The sequence below is a fragment of the Protopterus annectens genome, chromosome 6.part0 (genome assembly GCF_019279795.1).
Source record: "Protopterus annectens isolate FY-2018-M chromosome 6.part0, PAN1.0, whole genome shotgun sequence".
NCBI lineage: Eukaryota > Metazoa > Chordata > Ceratodontiformes > Protopteridae > Protopterus > Protopterus annectens.
The window spans coordinates 1,938,972,692-1,938,990,295 of NC_056737.1; the positions used below are offsets into that span (position 1 = coordinate 1,938,972,692).

Sequence of the window (17,604 nt, forward strand, 5' to 3'; positions counted from 1 at the left end):
TTCCTCCAGGAAATAACTCACCTATAATAGAAGAGACACTACAATGGGCCACAATCAACCTACCCCAAGGAACCATCCTGCTATCAACATCCTCTGTAGTTATATTCCTCCAGGAAATAACTCACCTATAACAGAAGAGATACTACAATGGGCCACAATCAACCTACCCCAAGAAACCATCCTGCTATCAACATCCTCTGTAGTTATATTCCTCCAGGAAGTAACTCACCTATAATAGAAGAGATACTACAATGGGCCGCAATCAACCTGCCCCAGGAAACCATCCTGCTATCAACATCCTCTGTAGTTATATTCCTCCAGGAAATAATTCACCTATAATAGAAGAGATACTACAATGGGCCACAATCAACCAACCCCAAGAAACCATCCTGCTAGGCGACCTAAACTTGGACTGGGTAGCCTGCAACTCCAACAACCCCTCAAACCATATTAACTTATTTGGATTCTCACAACTAACCCAAGAACCCACCAGAGTAGACAAAAAATCCAATAGAACCTCCATTCTAGATTGGACACTAGTTAATATCCCCACAGAAAATTATCATGTGGGCTGCTTACCTGATACATTGAGTGACCACTGCCCCACATTCCTCCTTCATAAACAGGCAAAAATACCCAAACCCATGCTATTCAAGGAGACTAGGGATGAGCACAAAGTCAGTCCACAAACTCTTAACAGTAAGCTCCAGCAACAGGACTGGAATCCACTAAAAGCTCTACCTTTAGACCAGGCAGTTGATTTTTTTAATACTACTTTTATGAATGTACTAAATATACTAGCTCCCATCAGGAAACTAAGGACTAAAGTTAACTATGCCCCATGGCTAAATAGGACAACAAAAGCCTTAATAAAAGCCAGAGACAATGCCTGGAAAAACTGGAAAAATAATAACACTATCCTTGACAGACAGAAATATCCAGAACTACGAAATAAGGCCAAAACCCAAACAAAAGTAGATAAAAATAACTACTTCTTAGACATCCAAAACAAGCACTCTAGAAATCCCCGAAAGTTCTGGCAGGCCATCAATACCCTTCTACAACTGGGCAAAACCACCACCCCATCTCCCAACAACAATTCTGATATTGATAGCATAGCTTCAGAATTCAGCCATCACTTCACAAAATCTATCCTCGCACTATCTATCCAGCTGTTCAACAAGAACACTAAAACCATCCATACTCACAGCAGATGGTTTACCCACACATTTTCTAAATTTAGCTGCAGACTCGCTAGCCTACCCTGTCTCAATTCTTGTAAACTGCTCTATACAAGAAACTTACGTACCCCATCTGTGGAAAGTGTCACATATAATTCCCCCTCACAAAGGCGGAAACTCCTATGAACTATCAAACTACCGGCCAATTGCTATCTTGTCCCCCCTTTTCAAACTTCTGGAGATATGTATTCACACCTAGGTAATGCACTTCTTATCCTCACATAACCTCCACTCCCTCACACAGCATGGCTTCTGCCCATATCATAGCACAACCACTGCTCTATTCTCCTTTACTAATCAGATTAACCATCTAAGAAACAACAACAAATTTGTCTCAGCCATATTCCTAGATCAATCAAAGGCATTTGATATGGTCTCCCGTAACCTACTCCTAGACACTCTGCCAACCTTATCCTTCACCCCCTCTACTACTTCATGGTTTAGAAGCTATCTCTCTGACAGAAAACAATCAGTTAAATGGCAAAGTACACTATCACCTCTATTGCCAACTACTATAGGTGTCCCACAACGATCAATACTGGATCCTCTGCTATTCACAATTTTCACTAACAAACTACATACTTCCACCCTGCATGCACCACTTATACAGTACGCAGACAACTCCACCGTAATCTGCTCAGCCCCATCCATAACCACTCTTCAAAAGCTTACCCAAGAATCCTTCTGTTCCGTGGAACAATGGATTACTGATATTCAACTCATTCTAAACCCCAACAAGACCAAATTACTCCTTTATACCCCAATAAATCCAAATCCACACCTCCTACCTTCACTATCACCTCCAAAAATGGGATCACAATCTCCCCTTCTCCTCACACTAATCTGCACAGGGTTGAAAAAGATAACAATCTAAACTTTAATGTCCATATCTCACAAACCATCACAAAGGTACATAAACTAAGAACCCTATACAAACACAAATAGTTCCTATCAGACCAAGCTAGAATCTCCTTAGCCCAAACCCACCTCTTGTCTACCCTAATGTATGCATCACCAATCCTAATTCATATCAGGAAAACAGACCTAAACAAACTAGAGTCATGTTACAATAAAACTGCAAAATTCGCTAACAACTCTACTATTAGAAGTCATCACTGTCTTGCCCTGAAACAACTACAGTGGTTAGAACTCCCTCACCTAATTAGCTGTCACCAATTAGTCCTCACCTTCAACATAATAAGGAACCTTCAGAAAACCCCAGCCCTAAACCAACTTCTAAACCAATATTCTGCAAATCGCCCTCTACACTCATCCAACAAAACCCTGCTCTACATAACCAAAGCCAATAACATTGCAGGGAAAAGTCTGTTCTCCCGGGTCTATATCATATATTCAAAATTCCAAAATGTTGAACACCATTTGTTCGAACTTGGAATTTCGAATATTAAAAACATCGAACGCTCAGAATAGCAAATTTTTTCCCAGGGAAAAAATTCGATGTTCCGAGAAACATACACACAACACAAGCACACCAAAATAAATAAACCACACACATACAGTTAACAAAACCCAACCCCACACTAAACCACACATACATTACTAACTATCCACTTACCTTAACCCGCACCCTAACCCTAAGGTCCGTAACTATCACACACATACCCTATGAAATTATAGACAAACAAAGCAATTAATACACACACATACAGTTAACAAAACCCAACCCCACACTAAACCACACATACATTACTAACTATCCACTTACCTTAACCCGCACCCTAACCCTAAGGTCCGTAACTCTCGCACCACAGTAGAGGAAATAGCGAAGCCACAGAACGGCCCACCGAAATCTTGCCCTAGGTAAGATTTCAATGTTCCGGGGCTTCGCTATTTTCATCAGTCGATATTGTGGGTTCAGTGTTTTAACGTTCAGCGTTTTACCTCTTTGTAATTTTGATATAGACCTGTTCTCCCACACCATTGCTAGGGAATGGAATAACCTTCTCCAAAGTATTTCCTCTGCACCATCCATCTCCATTTTCAAGACATCACTAAAGTCACACCTCATGCAATCATGGCTCTGTCCCTGTATCACATAAAATCTTTTCTGCTCTCCTCCTAACTTGCCACACCTCATCTCCTCACTGCTTACCTCAGCTATTCTGTACTACTCAAATACTCCCTATCAGGAACTACTATCCTGCAAACTATTTCTCACCCAATGACATATCTCCTAAGTAGCATTCTTTTCCAGATTCCATTCCTTCATTTTTATGCTTTGTAGTACCAATAGGGAATTCAAAGTTTTGCTATCTATGTACCAAGCTTGCTGAAATCAAACTAAGGTACGAACAATCTCCTTGATTGTATATATGCCACTCTATAGAAAGTTTCTGTCATTCGTGGATTTTGTGTTTGTCATATAAAGACATGGAGCTCTGATTGTACATATGCCTCTGTACAGAAAATTTTTTATCATTTGTTGTATTTGTACTGTTATGTTATGGAGCTTTTCTCCCCGGGCCTCCTCTGTAAATGGACATGTCGGACTTTCCCGGTAAACAAATATAAAATAAAAATAAATAAATAAATAAAATAAAATAAATGGTATAGGACAGTCAAACCAAAAATGTCCAAATTCATTACATTTTCTGTACATATGTCTACAATTTTTAGTGGTATGTCCCTGTTCCCCAAAATGACAACATCTTCTTGTATTACAGTCTTGCACCAAATGCCTGCCATCCCCACAAAAAGCATGCTTTAGGTTCAGTACCTCACTGTTCCCTGTTTCTCCATTTAAAAATTTGATATTTGAATTATGTTGCATTTTCCCCCACTCACATCAGGTGCCACTCTTACCTCCCACTCTCCTGTCCACACATTTCTTTCATCATACACTTTTTAACTTCATGCACCTTATTACAAACAGATAGAAAGACAAAAGACTTTAACTCGAGTTCCCTTGTGTCCAATGCCCTGAATTGTACATGTATTTTCTTCCTTAACTTCACTTCTAAGTTATGAAAAATATCATCACTGTCTACTTTAATTCTTGCCACAGGTCTTCACTTCTGGTTTTGTTGTTCTTTCATCAGTCGTTGTCTTTTTTCAGCTTCAAACACAGCATTGTTCTTGTCTTTGTTTAACTTTTCTGCATATGAATAAGTTTTCTTACTGCTTACAGCAACACTTTTTGGCAGGGGTATGCTTTTCAACCAGCTGTACCACTGGCCAAGCACACTCCCAAACTGCTATCAGTACCTTCCAATAATCCAGCACCTTTTCCTGATCCATCTGTCAGCACCTCATCTGTTACCTCTCCCAACACAATATCCACCATAATACTCCAACTTACTGCCTTATCAGCTTTTAGTTCACCTTGATCCACCATCTCCATCAGCACAGGGGTTTTCAGACATCCTTCCTCCAACTGTGTGACAGCAATCCCTTCTGTTATAAAATCTGTTTGCAGTAATACAGCATGAAGGTTTCCAGGACTCTTAGCCTAATGTCTCCTTTCCTCCTCCATCATGACATTCTTCAAGTAGTAGCAATAGCTCTCTGGTACTACCTCATGCTTGAAAAGATTCCCAGTGCTGTGCCACATATGGGGCAGTTTCCCAGTGCTGTGGCCAAATTTCCCCTAGTCAGTATGAATACCACTTTGGGTCTCTCCTGAAAAGAGGGCACTGGGCTAGTGGGACTAACCTGGTCAACAAAGAGTAAATATCAATAAACAAATAAATAAAGAATGTTGCACATCTGCATTAAAAGGGTAAACTTCTCTTTATTCCTGTTTTATTACTAATAGTATCATTCTGCATGAATGTAAATGCAGCACAATATTTTATTTTTATTTATTTATTTTATTTTACATTTGTTGACCGGGCTAGTCCAACTGGATACATATCCCTTTTCAGTAGAGGTCTGGGAGAAAAAGCTCCAAATAAAAAAAAATATGAAGAGAAGAGAGTACATTTCTACATATAAAGAAAGAATAAATAGAGACTTCTAATATAAAGCACAAGTAGCAAAGCTGCATTTTTAAACAAATGTGTGTTATAGGATACAGAATAAGAATAATGGTCAAGAACTAGCTAATCAGGGCAAAAATTATGAGTAGGAAAAATTAGAGTTAGTCGGGTTCTGTGTGTGGGCACAGCCATTGTAGCTTAAGATAGCTTTTTGATGTTTTTTGAACTGTTGATGGCCGCAGCCCAAGGGTGTTTATGTGGGGCAGGAGTTCCAGGGCTTCCAAGTTGGATGGCGAGGGCATCACCCACTGAGTTCTTAGCTTTAGTTGTAATATCTGACGGTATTAGCATCTAAGAGAGTTAAGGTTGGAGTAGGGGTCAAAATGCATACACAGGGAGTTCTGTCGTGGTCGAGGGATTATTTTTTTAGCTTTGGGTTAGTTGGATTAAGTAAGAAGAGAAGAGTTCCAACCTTTCCTAGGGTTAAGGCCTTGGTGGGTGCGTGGTGGGGAACCTGTGGGGAAACCTAGCAATATGTTGAAGCAAGAGAAGCAAGAGAGAGAGCCATGTTATTGAGGAAGCTAAAGACTGGGGAAAAGACTGGGGATGCATATAGTAAGGTGGAGAGGAGATGCTAGTTTTGGTCAAGGGGTTGTCAAGGGGCAAGAGTTTTTTTATTGAGTTTTTGTTGACCGTTTTTTGTTCCATTATAAGATGTGATGGGTAATGGATGTCAATTTTAGGTAACAGTTAGTAATTTGGTACTGGCAACAGGGCTATGGTTAGGTTCCATTGATGGATTTAATATGAAAAGGAATACTGTTAGTAATTGTTTTCTACTTGGGAAGGTGTGTGCATATGCTCTGAAGAATAGGAGTAATATAGTTAATAATGGTTTTTAGGAGTTTAGTAGTGGTGAACCATCAGTGAACTAACGTCTCACAGAGTTGAGTAGTGCTTGAGTTCTAAGTGGGAGACAGTGGAGCAGATCAGGGTAGAGTCACTGTGCATATTGTCAGCAACAGCTTTTAGGGATGACTTGAGGTGTTATTTAAGTGAAGATGGAAAAGAGAAGAGGAAAGAGAATAGAGTTCTGAGGAACACCGATGGTGTTTGAGAGCAGGTCTGATAGTTTGTCTTGATGTAGACAGCTAGTTGCCTGCCCGCGAGGTATCACTTTAAACAACCTTAGTGCAGGGGTGCTCTCAGTGCCTAGACTAGGTATTAAGCAGGAGTTGGCAGTTGTTGATGTCAACGCTTCGACAACGCTGAAAAAGAGGTGTTAGGGGGATAGTAGTTTGTTGTGACGCATTGTTATTAATGGAGTCAATTAAAGGAAAGGAGGCAGTAGTAGTACTCATGGGTGAAGTGAAATATTTGTGAAGAAGGAGTTAAAGGTGTTAATACATACCTTCTAGTTTAGATGCATAGTAATTTAAACATCTAAATGCTTAAGTCATTTGATGATGCAGCATTGCAAAACAATGTTTCGTTTTGAGGTCATTCTTTTTATTCTAATGAATCACCTAACTGAAGAAAATATATAGTGAGAAATAATTTTCTATGCAAATACTCTAGTATTTATGACTTATGCCATTATGATGGAAGCAGTAGTATTATTCTTATTTCCTTACTCTGTTCAAAATTACTTAATGAATGTGTGCTTGCATTGAACACTGTTTAACCTGAGCAAATTATATTCTTATTGTAAATGTAGCCATGCTGATAGGGGAAATGTTGAATGATGTCTTATCTCAGTTTAATTATTTACTAGTGCAATGTAATAATAAATTGTGTTGCAGATAACATGCACATTTTTATGATGTCCTTTTATTCCCATGTTGCAGTATTCTGTACTCTTGGGTTTTCTCCTCTTTCTACCCGAACATCCAGCCAGTATTCAAAGGTTTCACTCACTGCTGGGTGTGTGGGACGTCTGAAGTGGCTAGAGATACATGGGCCATAAAAGTGACATCTGCATGCACCAGATCTCAGAACTTTTCTGCCTCAAGTCGAACATTAGCTGTTCATTTTGTATCAGCCGTCAGATCAAGAATATTAAGATACGTACCCCAATGGAGATGTTTTGCCTTTGAGTCACTGCTTCTGTGGGTTCATGTCATCCAGGAAGGGCAAGTGCAAGTGCAGCCACCAGATTCCCCATAAAGATACGTATGAGCTCTGCCTCTTTTGTCTAGGGCCTACGCATGACCATAAAGCCTTCATCCCAAAAGTCCTGCATAGCAGATTGCACGTGTTGAACATATACCTGGAAAATCAGTGATTTAAGCACTTAGCCTTAGGTATGGAGGGACCGTCTGGTCAGCCCATTGACCCACCCAAGAAAAAGGCCAAATCTTCTAGGCCTGAAGTTGTAGCTGCACCTCCCCCACCCAGCATTCCTCCTGTAGTCAACGTTGGCCTGGGGGAATGATCGGTTGTCGCCGATATGGGTACAGTGGGTACAGATGTGGAAGCCACAGAATCCCGAGCGAAAGGCACATCCTCAGAGGTACTGCAGATGTTGGCTTTCGACGGTGAGGGGGAACCTTGGCTTGCACAGGCTGCCTGGACAGATTCTTCTCCTACCGCGCTACTAAATGACAACAGGCCTACCCTGACCCAGACACCCACTAGGTCTTATTTAAAAAAGAAGGAGAAGAAAAAGCATACTTCTCCCCCGACAGAAAGCCAGCCTGATTGGCAGGCGTTTTCACAGAGATTATTCAATGCCTTCATGGCCTTAAGGACAGCTGCTCCCTTACCCTCCCCAGTGGCTCTCCCTGTGATGAGCCCTAGGCCCCAGGTGACAGACACCTTTCAGGTGGAAATGGAGGAATCCTCTGAGTCTTCCTTAGAGGATTCACTTTCCTATGTCTCACAATTACCCTCCCCCACTTGGCTATGCCTCCCCACAGGAAGAATCTGCTGAAGCAGACTCCCCAGCTTAGGATCTCACCTTTGGGGAAACCATTGCTAAGATGAGGGAGCATTTTAAATAGGACTCCTCTGAGATGACAGAAGTACAGAAAAGATACTACAAACTCCTTCAGATGGACTCCCCTTCCCCTTCAGCTATACCCCCAGTATTGCCAGCCTTTCTTGATGCATTCAGTGCAGCATCTCATAATCCAGACTACCAGCCCCCTGCACCCCGCAGGCCTAACAGATTCTACAAAGTCCCTGAGAGAGCAACATTTTTGGTCAAGTGCCCTGCTGCTGACCCTGGCACTGTCTCTGTTTCAGTGGACAAGGCTTCCAAACTACTTCCATCCTCTTCCTTCCTGCCTACTGACAAAGATAGCAACGCCATGGAATGCCTTGGGAGGAAGGTCTACACTTCTTCCATCCTGGCATTCAGGGCAATAAATTATCAAACCCACATGTCCAAGTATGCCCTAGCTCTTTTGGAAAAGGCCAACAAACAATTGTTTGATATTCCAGACTCTCCTGCCAAAGCTGAACTGTCTACCCTTATTTCTCTAACCTCTCAGGTTACTAGGCACTCTATTAAGTGCAGTTATGATGCTGTAGAAGCTTCTGCAAGGTCAGTTGCATCAACTTCTGTGCTTAGAAGATATTTCTGGCTTAGGTTACAGCTCCTGCCAGATGACATCTGAGCCAAGCTTTTGGATGCACTTGTAGACAAGTCAGCTCTTTTTGGGAGTAAAGCAGCAGATTTATTTAAAACTTTGCAACAAAAAGGGAAGGAGCTACAGGACCTTAAGCATCTGTTCATGTCTCCTATCCCCAAGTTCCATAAGAATTATTCTTCAAAAACCCAGTTTATCTGTAAGCATTCCACTCCCACCCCTCCTTCTAGGCCCAGAAAAACTGCCAGGAAGCAAGCTACTCCCTCCAGGCCTGCACAGACTTCCACTTAGAAGCCTCAATTTCAAGGCAGGGCAGGTAGTCTGAGACTACCTGCCACTGTCTGAAAACTACCCCCATCTCCATTTCCCTGTCATTAAGGCTGTCTCACTGTCTTCCTGTGTGGAAAAACATCACCACAGACAAGTGGGTCTTATCTATAACAGAAAAAGTCTATTTTATGACCTAGATCACCACTCTATCTTGGAGAGGTATACCTCAGCTGCCCAAAGAGCAGTTACCTCTTTTTCAACCTGTTCTAGACAGCCTCATTGCACAAGGTACTATTCAGCCTGTCCCTCCTACTTGTGTGAAGTTCTGTAGACAGGGTTAGCGTACTCCTCCATTAAGGCTCACCTGGCTGCCATTTCAGCTTGTCTGCCTCTAGAACCCCCTTTGGCTTCCAGATTGCCTGCAAAGTTGTTCCTAAGGGGAGTGCTGCACTTCAGGCACCCAGAGGAAACCTATCCCCTCTCCCTGGGACCTGAATTATATCTTGGAGAAGCTCATGCTACCCCCTTTTGAACCAGCCTCCAAGACTTCTGTGAAACACTGCACATAGAAAACAGTACTCATGGTGGCTTTGTCATCAGCTGGAAGAGTGTCTGAGTTACAAGATTTCATGGCAATTTCCCCCTTTTCTCATCTTCCACAAAGACAGGGTAACCCTTAGGACAAATCCTTCCTTCATGCCCGAGGTGGCCAATGAGCTTTCTTTAAACCAAGCTATTCACCTCCCATCTTTGTTTGCCTACCCTCAGAGTGACAGTAAGAGAGTCTTACATTCCCTGGATGTGCACAGACAGCTTAGGTTCTACTTAGATAAGACTAAGTCTATCAGGAAGTCTGGCCAGTTGTTTGTCTCCTTCCACCCCAGGGCCCTGAGGAAAGCTGTAACAAAACAGACAATTTCAGCCTGGATTTCAAGGGCCATTACCTTCTGCTATGCACACTATGGGAAATCCTTAAAGTCCAAGGTTACAGCACACTTCACTAGGGCCATGGCTTCATCAGGAGCCTTCTTTAAAGGATTAGACACTGCCAACATTTTAGAGGCAGCTACATGGATATCTTTGCACACATTCACCAAGCATTACAAATTAGACCAAATTTCTAGATCCAGGGCTGGATTTACCATAGCCATCCTCTATGGATTCTGGAGAATTCTTCCAAGCCACCACCCTCTACCTCACAGTGAGCTTTGGCACTCACCCAGGAATACAGAATACTGCAACATGGGAATAGAAGGACATAGAATAGTTATGTAAAATCTTACCATAACCATAGATGTCCTTCTCTTCCATGTTGCAGTATTCCTTCCCTCCCACCTTCCCCACCATTTCACTTTTTGGCTCTTCTTGGATGGCACTGAACTAGCACAGTTTGGCCTGGGGCTGGGGTCTGACTAGGGCACTTAGTTCTGAGGTCTGGTGCATGCAGACATCACTTTTATGGCCCATGTACCTCTAGCCACGCCAAACATCCCACATACCTAGCAGTGACTGCAAGCTTTTGAATACTGGCCGGACGTTCAGGTAGCAAGAGGAGGAAACCCAAGAGTACAGAATACTGCAACATGGAAGAGAAGGACATCTATGGTTATGGTAAGATTTTACACAACTATTCTTTATTATGGATAGTTGCAGCAGAGATCTAGATTAAACAAGTGATGGGCATTCATAGAAATAGTATGCACAGAGTATCAGTAGTGCACTGGACCCTTGTTATTGGGTCAGACACTAGCCGTATAAGTATGAAGACCATGACAGTATAATTTATTTGTATATGTAACGGCATACCATGTGCAGTTGTGGTGCAAGGTATATATGCAAATTGTCTTTGTGTACTGCTTATAATATGACTTGTGATTGGTAATGCCTCGAGTCCTGTGACACGTGTCCCAACTGCAGCAGTGCAGTGTTGTAGGTCACTGTTACTGACTTATCTGTGTGGAACCTACAAGCAGTGCTGGGCATGACTCATACCCATAAAAACACCCTACATATTTGAAATATTCTTCGCATCTCATATATGTCGAAACTACTGTACAGTGGTAATATGGGGTCTTTTTCCCCTTAATGACAGTATTGACTTTTCTGAATGGGAGCTCTGCAAATATGGTATCACCCCCCTTGTCATGTGCAGCATTATGACTGGTGTCAGGGAGAGGCTGAATAGCTTTCTTGCAGCTGTGGTGCAAACTTCAGTTTGACATGTCAAGAAGTACTGCTTGCTGGTCCCAGAGCTAGAATATTCCATGGGGTTACAATAATGGAGATGCAATGGTGCAGCAGTTAACATTGTCGCCTCACAGCAAGAAGTTTTCCAGTTTGATTCTCAGCTGGGGTACCTTCTGTGTGGAGTCTGCATGTTCTCCCTGCATTTGCATGGGTTTCCTCCGAGTATTCTGGTTTCCTCCTACATTCCAAAGACACTCGTCTGCAGCGTTTCTCCTTGGGCCCCTGCTGAAAAATAGGCTGTGTCTTAGTCAGACTTTCCTGGTCAACAAATGTTAAATAAATAAATAAATAAATAAATAAATAATGGTGCAGAGCACATTGGGTGGGGAGCAACTACTTTTGGAAAATCAAGTAATAATTCTTACATTTATTGTACCAATCGTAAACATCTCTGTGCATTATACAATAGTGAGAGCCGCAGTGATGTGAATTCTTCAAGATCTACACACATTATATATTGTTTGTGAGAGAATCAGGCTTTTAAATAAATCACCATTTTGTGTTACTTATATACTATAGGTGCTGTAGTCAGGTGCAATTTCCTTACAGCTGACAGGGCAGTGGAGCACACACCACTGAGAAATTGCTCATTGAGCTCATGTTGAGATAGTTAATGAAGAGACTGCCTGGTTAGGACTGCATCTCCATTAATAAGAAGCAAATGGACTGCTATGCATGCAGAGGTGATGAGATGTGTATCAGCTTCAGCCTTTTTGAACTGCACACTTTTGGCAGGTATACTGGGTTCCCCTTACTGTGTCTCAGTTCCACTGACTCTGTCTGTGTCATATGGTTCTACAAACATCAGGTATGCATATCAGTTTGGAACTCGTTTGTATGATAGCCTGATAATGGAGTCTGTAGCCTGTATGTTGTATACTGCCATAGTAGTCATTTATGAATATACTACCTATCTTGCAACTGACAATGAGGTTTTTGGTAATTTCCTGACTGCTAAAAATATCTAATAAAGGCTGAAGGCTGTTTGTTAGTACTTTAAGCTTTTATCAGTATTCAGTATAGTACTCATCACTGCATGTTTTACTTTTTAACTATTTCTCCTTCTAGTCAAAAGTCTGGTTAAATGCTAAATAGTCTTTATTTGCTTCCGAAACAAATGGTGACACATTATCACTATTGAAAACAAGTTAGCTTGTCTTATAAGAATGTATAACATTCTGTATACCTGTTCATAGTTTTGCATGCCTACATTTCAAACATTATTGTTAAAATCATTAATTCATTCACTTATAATTGCTTTATCCTACTTAGACTTGAGGGCAGCAAGTGTGTATCCTGTAATGCAATGGCACATGGCAGACATCAACATGTGAACAGGATGGCAGTCCATTGTGGAACACAAACATGCATTCAGTCACTCATGTGGGCATTTGAGAGGATTACCAGTGCTTCTAAGATAGGTCTCTGGAGAAAAAAATGAAGTCATATAACTTTGTGCAGAAGGCAGTTGCATAGGAATTGAATTGGAGAACTAAGACCTGTGAGACAGCAATGCTGATGACTAAATAATTGTGCAACTGACAAGTACATGTGCAAGAACAGGATATTATCTTTATTTATGCAGCATAACATATTGCTACATCGTATGGTATTTTGCTATATTTATGTGTTTTTTTGCTCTCCTGAGAAAGTGAAAGATTTAATGGTCAACACTAATGCACACACACAAATATATATATATATATATATATATATATATATATATATATATATATGTGTGTGTGTGTGTGTGTAAGTTTAAAAAATGCACAAAATGGGTCAGGTAAAATACGGTATATTCTGTTTTACCTCAGCATTTACCTGTCTTACAATACTGTAAATGCTATTCAAGAAAACTAGTGTAGGGTTTAAGAACATCACCAGAATAATCTGTTTTCTTTGTTTTCTATCATTGAATTCTCTCATTTTTATAGTATGAACTTGAGTGCTTTGCTTCTTTCTTTTCTTGGCTCATTTTCTGAGATTAAACCGACAGCTTCATCTGTTTAAAAAAGTTTATTTAGTTTGTTAAAATGAATTATTTTCATTTAATTTTTTTTAACATTTTAGAATAGCAGAAATGCAGCGTTTACTTTATTCTTTCATTCCCAAATGATATATCATCATTTGTTTCAAAGCCACAGTTTACTGCAGCACAATATAATATTAACATACTAATCGTGTTTACCACAGAATAAAGACAACATTTTTTTTTGTACTGAGTGTTTCATGCACAAGTGTCACAGAGCACATACAGAGGTTTTGAATTTCTTTCATCCAGGCAGCCAGTCCCAGACTGTTAATATGTGTTTATTTGATCAAACCTGATCACAGACAAAACATCAGTTCAAAGTCTGTTGTAAAACTGAAGTGTTAAAAGAAATAAAATAATCTGAACAAAGTCTTTTGCCATAACGGTAACTTCATCAGCACAGAGTTTTTAATAAAGAAATTGGCAAGATTTGTGTGTTTTGTTTATTCAACTCTTTCAAAGCTGATTAAGAGGGCTTACTTTTATCTAGGGAGCCGGGTCAGATTGCAATATGACAATGTATTTGGAAGTGCAAATTCTAGTTTGTTAACAGGAATTGATGCACTAAAAATTAGACCTCAGACAAAATAAATGTTATAGTCAAATTTTTTGCAAAAAGGGAGAGTTGAATAAATGAGCTTAATAAAGTTCTTTGACACAATATGAATTTCTTTGGTGTACACTTAAAAAAGAAAAATCCATGTCTCATCTGTTTTTCTCTAGTTTGTCACATGTAAGTATGTATAACACTTTGAGTACTTCTTTCTCAATGTGGGATGAATCATGAAGGTCTATCCCCATATGCACATCAATCTAGTTAGATTTATGTTTTAGGGTATTTTTAAATGGCCAGCATTACATACATTCTAATATCATATATATTTCAGCATGCAACAGATAAATACCATGTCATATGGACATACTCTCACTTATTGTTTTTGTTAAAAGTATGCTTCGAACTATGTGTTGCTAGTCATAAATACTGTTCCATTCACTTTGTTCTGAAAATTGTCACCTAAGGAATTTAAAGTGTAAGAAATGTAACATTGCCAGCAGTAGGAGCAGTGGTACTGCAGTCAGTTATCACTTCTGTGAACTTCGGTGACAAAATACTTTGCCTTTTATTCTTAATGTACATTCTAAAGTGTTTATTGGTTTAACAATATACTGTAAATGAGCATTCATAAAAAATGTTTATTTCTTTATACTAAGTGAAGGAATGTAATACACTGAGATTGTATTTTGTATGGACAGCTTCATGCAGTAATTCCTTTGTTTAACCTACATAGGTTGCTTTTGCTGGAAGGAACCATAGCTGAAAAATGGAAAGATCAGTTGGAGAAAAAGGTTAAGGTAAGAAGATTATAACTTAACATTACTAGTTATGAGGTTTATGCAAGACAGATAGTTGAAGGGACGTGGCCAATCTGTTGGATGGTATCTGAACTTAGATAATGTGTCAAGTACTTAAATAATCCATGTAGTAACTGTCATTTAAGAAATAAAGGACAAGCATATGCATGTCAATCAGTTTTCAGTAACAGCATATATATGAAGTTCTTTAAATGAGTGGTTTTAGCATTTGAGAAGTCACACTGGGGTTCCTGTTGTAGGTTTGAGAAACATAACTATGATTCTCAGAGCAGCAAGAATTTGAGTGTGATTACAGGGAAATATATATTAATTTCAATATTGCTGTGCCTTTGAGTATTTTGTCTTCTCCAAGGTAAAATGATCTTAGTTTATATAAATAGCAGGAGTGAAGCCCCCTATATTGGAGGTGCAGGGGGCTTGTCATGGTTTCATAAGCTCATAGGTAAGTACTAGGCTAGCTACACTTGAAGGCCATTTTAAGCCTAGAGAAATTTCATTTTTTTTACTTGAAATAACCTATCCCATTTGGTTATAGACTGGCCTTACCCATTCCATGGTCGATAATTATCTATTATCCCCAAGAATAAATAGGATCATACTATAGATAATTTGAGGTGACTCATGCATGGGGTAAAGCATTTAAGAGCTGCCTCTGTCCATTAGTAGTACAAGTGGCAGTCCTGTGGAAAACTTTCTGTTTCCCATCCATAGATCTAAATTCTACTTGAATATGGACAGAGATGAACTTTCTTTTATGTGGCTGGGGAGTCAGTCCCACAGCAGCAATATCCTCTGTGAGATATACCTGTCCCTCCAAACTGTTCTGTTGATGTTACAGAAGAGGTTTTGATCCCTAGATCAAGTATTTCAGATGCCACTTGAATTTCTGATGTGTAGTAAAGTACAAAGATGAACAAAGTGGAGACATGAAGTAAAAGTAAAGAAAGTACAGTAAAAAAAACAGCAGATGCATAGCTAAGAGATAATTTGTGATATATTTATAATGATCAGCAATGCAAGATGATTATATAACACGTAGTACTGCAGAATTTCACTTTAGGTCTATGCATTCAGGCACCAAAGTGACAGACGTCTGCTGGAACACTAAACAAAGTCCATTACGTATAGTAGGAAGGATGGGCAGACACCATGGGTCAAAGGTTAAATGTAGTACATTTGACTACATATCAAAAGCTGTGCTAATGGCCTGCACTGGTTACATCTGTCAAATGCACCATTTTTGACAGTAACTTACTACTGTTGTGAGCTAACCTAATATCTAGAAAATATATTCTAGGTATAGTACGTTTCTCAGCAGTAACCCATCTTAGATTTGGCCCATCCCATAAATATTAGAAATACAAAATTCTTTTCACCTTTTTGGCAATCAAAGCAAAGGCACTCCTTCCTCATTTAGTGACTTCTCTTTGTTGTCTTCCATTGCATGGAACCCGACCATGAAATGATTCTCCTCATGTAATACTCATTGAAGATCGTCCTTGTCCACCTCACTTCCAATATCCTGTCTTTACCCATCCTAACTCCTTATCAACAACATTCTCAGGTGGCTGAACATCAAAAGGTACCAACTGCAAAACAGTTGCAAGATATAGGAGTAATACTTGATAGGACTCATGTAGAGCACCATATTACAAACTTCAACTGACAGTATTTGTGGCTGAAAAACTTCATGTATGCTCTGGTTACTATACAATCATTCAAAGATAATAGTACTCATCTTCCACTGAGATCCTGTACAGTACCCAGGGGTCATAACCAAATCCCTAAAGCCACATTATAAGGAGGGTCATATGGCCTAACCAAGTACTACTCAACCCCCCTTATTTCATCTCACTGGATTATGAAACACAGTTTAATTCTGGGAATAACATTAAACTAAATGTTATCTTTTGTGCAAACTGGGACATACAACCAAATGGTATTTTTCAACCAATCTTATAAGCAGGATGAAAACACTTTTTAAATAGAACATAAAACAGCTTACAGGAGCCTCGTACAGCAATTGAAGTAACACTGTTGTGCCAGAAACACTTTTAAGACCTAGGAAGTAGGATAGATTTGCCATGCACTAGTCACAGCTGCATAGTTCAGCCCTTCTACAATCAAGAACTTAGAGTCAGCAGTTAAGAACTCATAATGCACACTGCATGTAACTGCCTGGTAGGTAGCTCTTCAGCACATAAGCACTCCAATTTTCCAGGAACAAGAGATACAAATTCTGGTTGCAAACTGTGCTTCAGATGAAAAACTCTGTGTAAGCAAGGAGAACAGAATTTCAAAAATAAAAGGATCCAGGTCAGTGGTATTCACCTCGTCATCACCAACTCCACAATAAGCTGCCAGCGCATTTTGAGGCTTTGAGAGGCAAACAAAGTCACAACTATCGACAGTGAGGTTGCCAGAATCTTTCCAGAAGGAATAATTGGGGTACTGCTCCATATCCTTTGCTCCAAGAGCCAGCCTCTGGTACAGAAAACCTACAATGATGTAGACTGCAACCACAGAGAAAAACACAATAAGCTGAATTGAGCTTAGGCTGAGATGACTGTCCAGTTTTGGACAGGCTATGCTGCAGTCCATTTCAAACAAGTAGAAGCAGTTTTCCTCTTTTCACTTGTCTGTTCCTTTGAGATGGAAGTTTTTCCCTAATGTACCATGAGACATGAAATCATCACCATAGTTGTTCTCTCTTGCCACTTTATTTTTTGTTCTCTGTTGTCAACCTGCAAAAATTGCTTTAAATATGTAACAGTGATTTTCTAAGTTCAGTGTTACTTGTGTGTGTAAATTGCACTTAAATTTGTTTTGGGACTTGTATTATCGAGTCTCTTACTTCCTATAGGTGGCCATTATTTATAGTCAGTGCAAATTCCTGGAATGCACTATTT

The 17,604-nt window shown here is 39.9% G+C and overlaps 1 protein-coding gene across 1 annotated transcript in view; it reads left to right on the plus strand.

The window, feature by feature from the left end:
- FRZB (frizzled related protein) overlaps window positions 1-17,604 on the plus strand; it is a 481,266-nt gene that overhangs the window by 374,245 nt on the left and 89,417 nt on the right. The window contains exon 5 of the mRNA XM_044075249.1: window positions 14,611-14,674. Coding sequence (XP_043931184.1) covers window positions 14,611-14,674 — 64 coding nt within the window. The remainder of the gene's footprint in view (window positions 1-14,610; window positions 14,675-17,604) is intronic.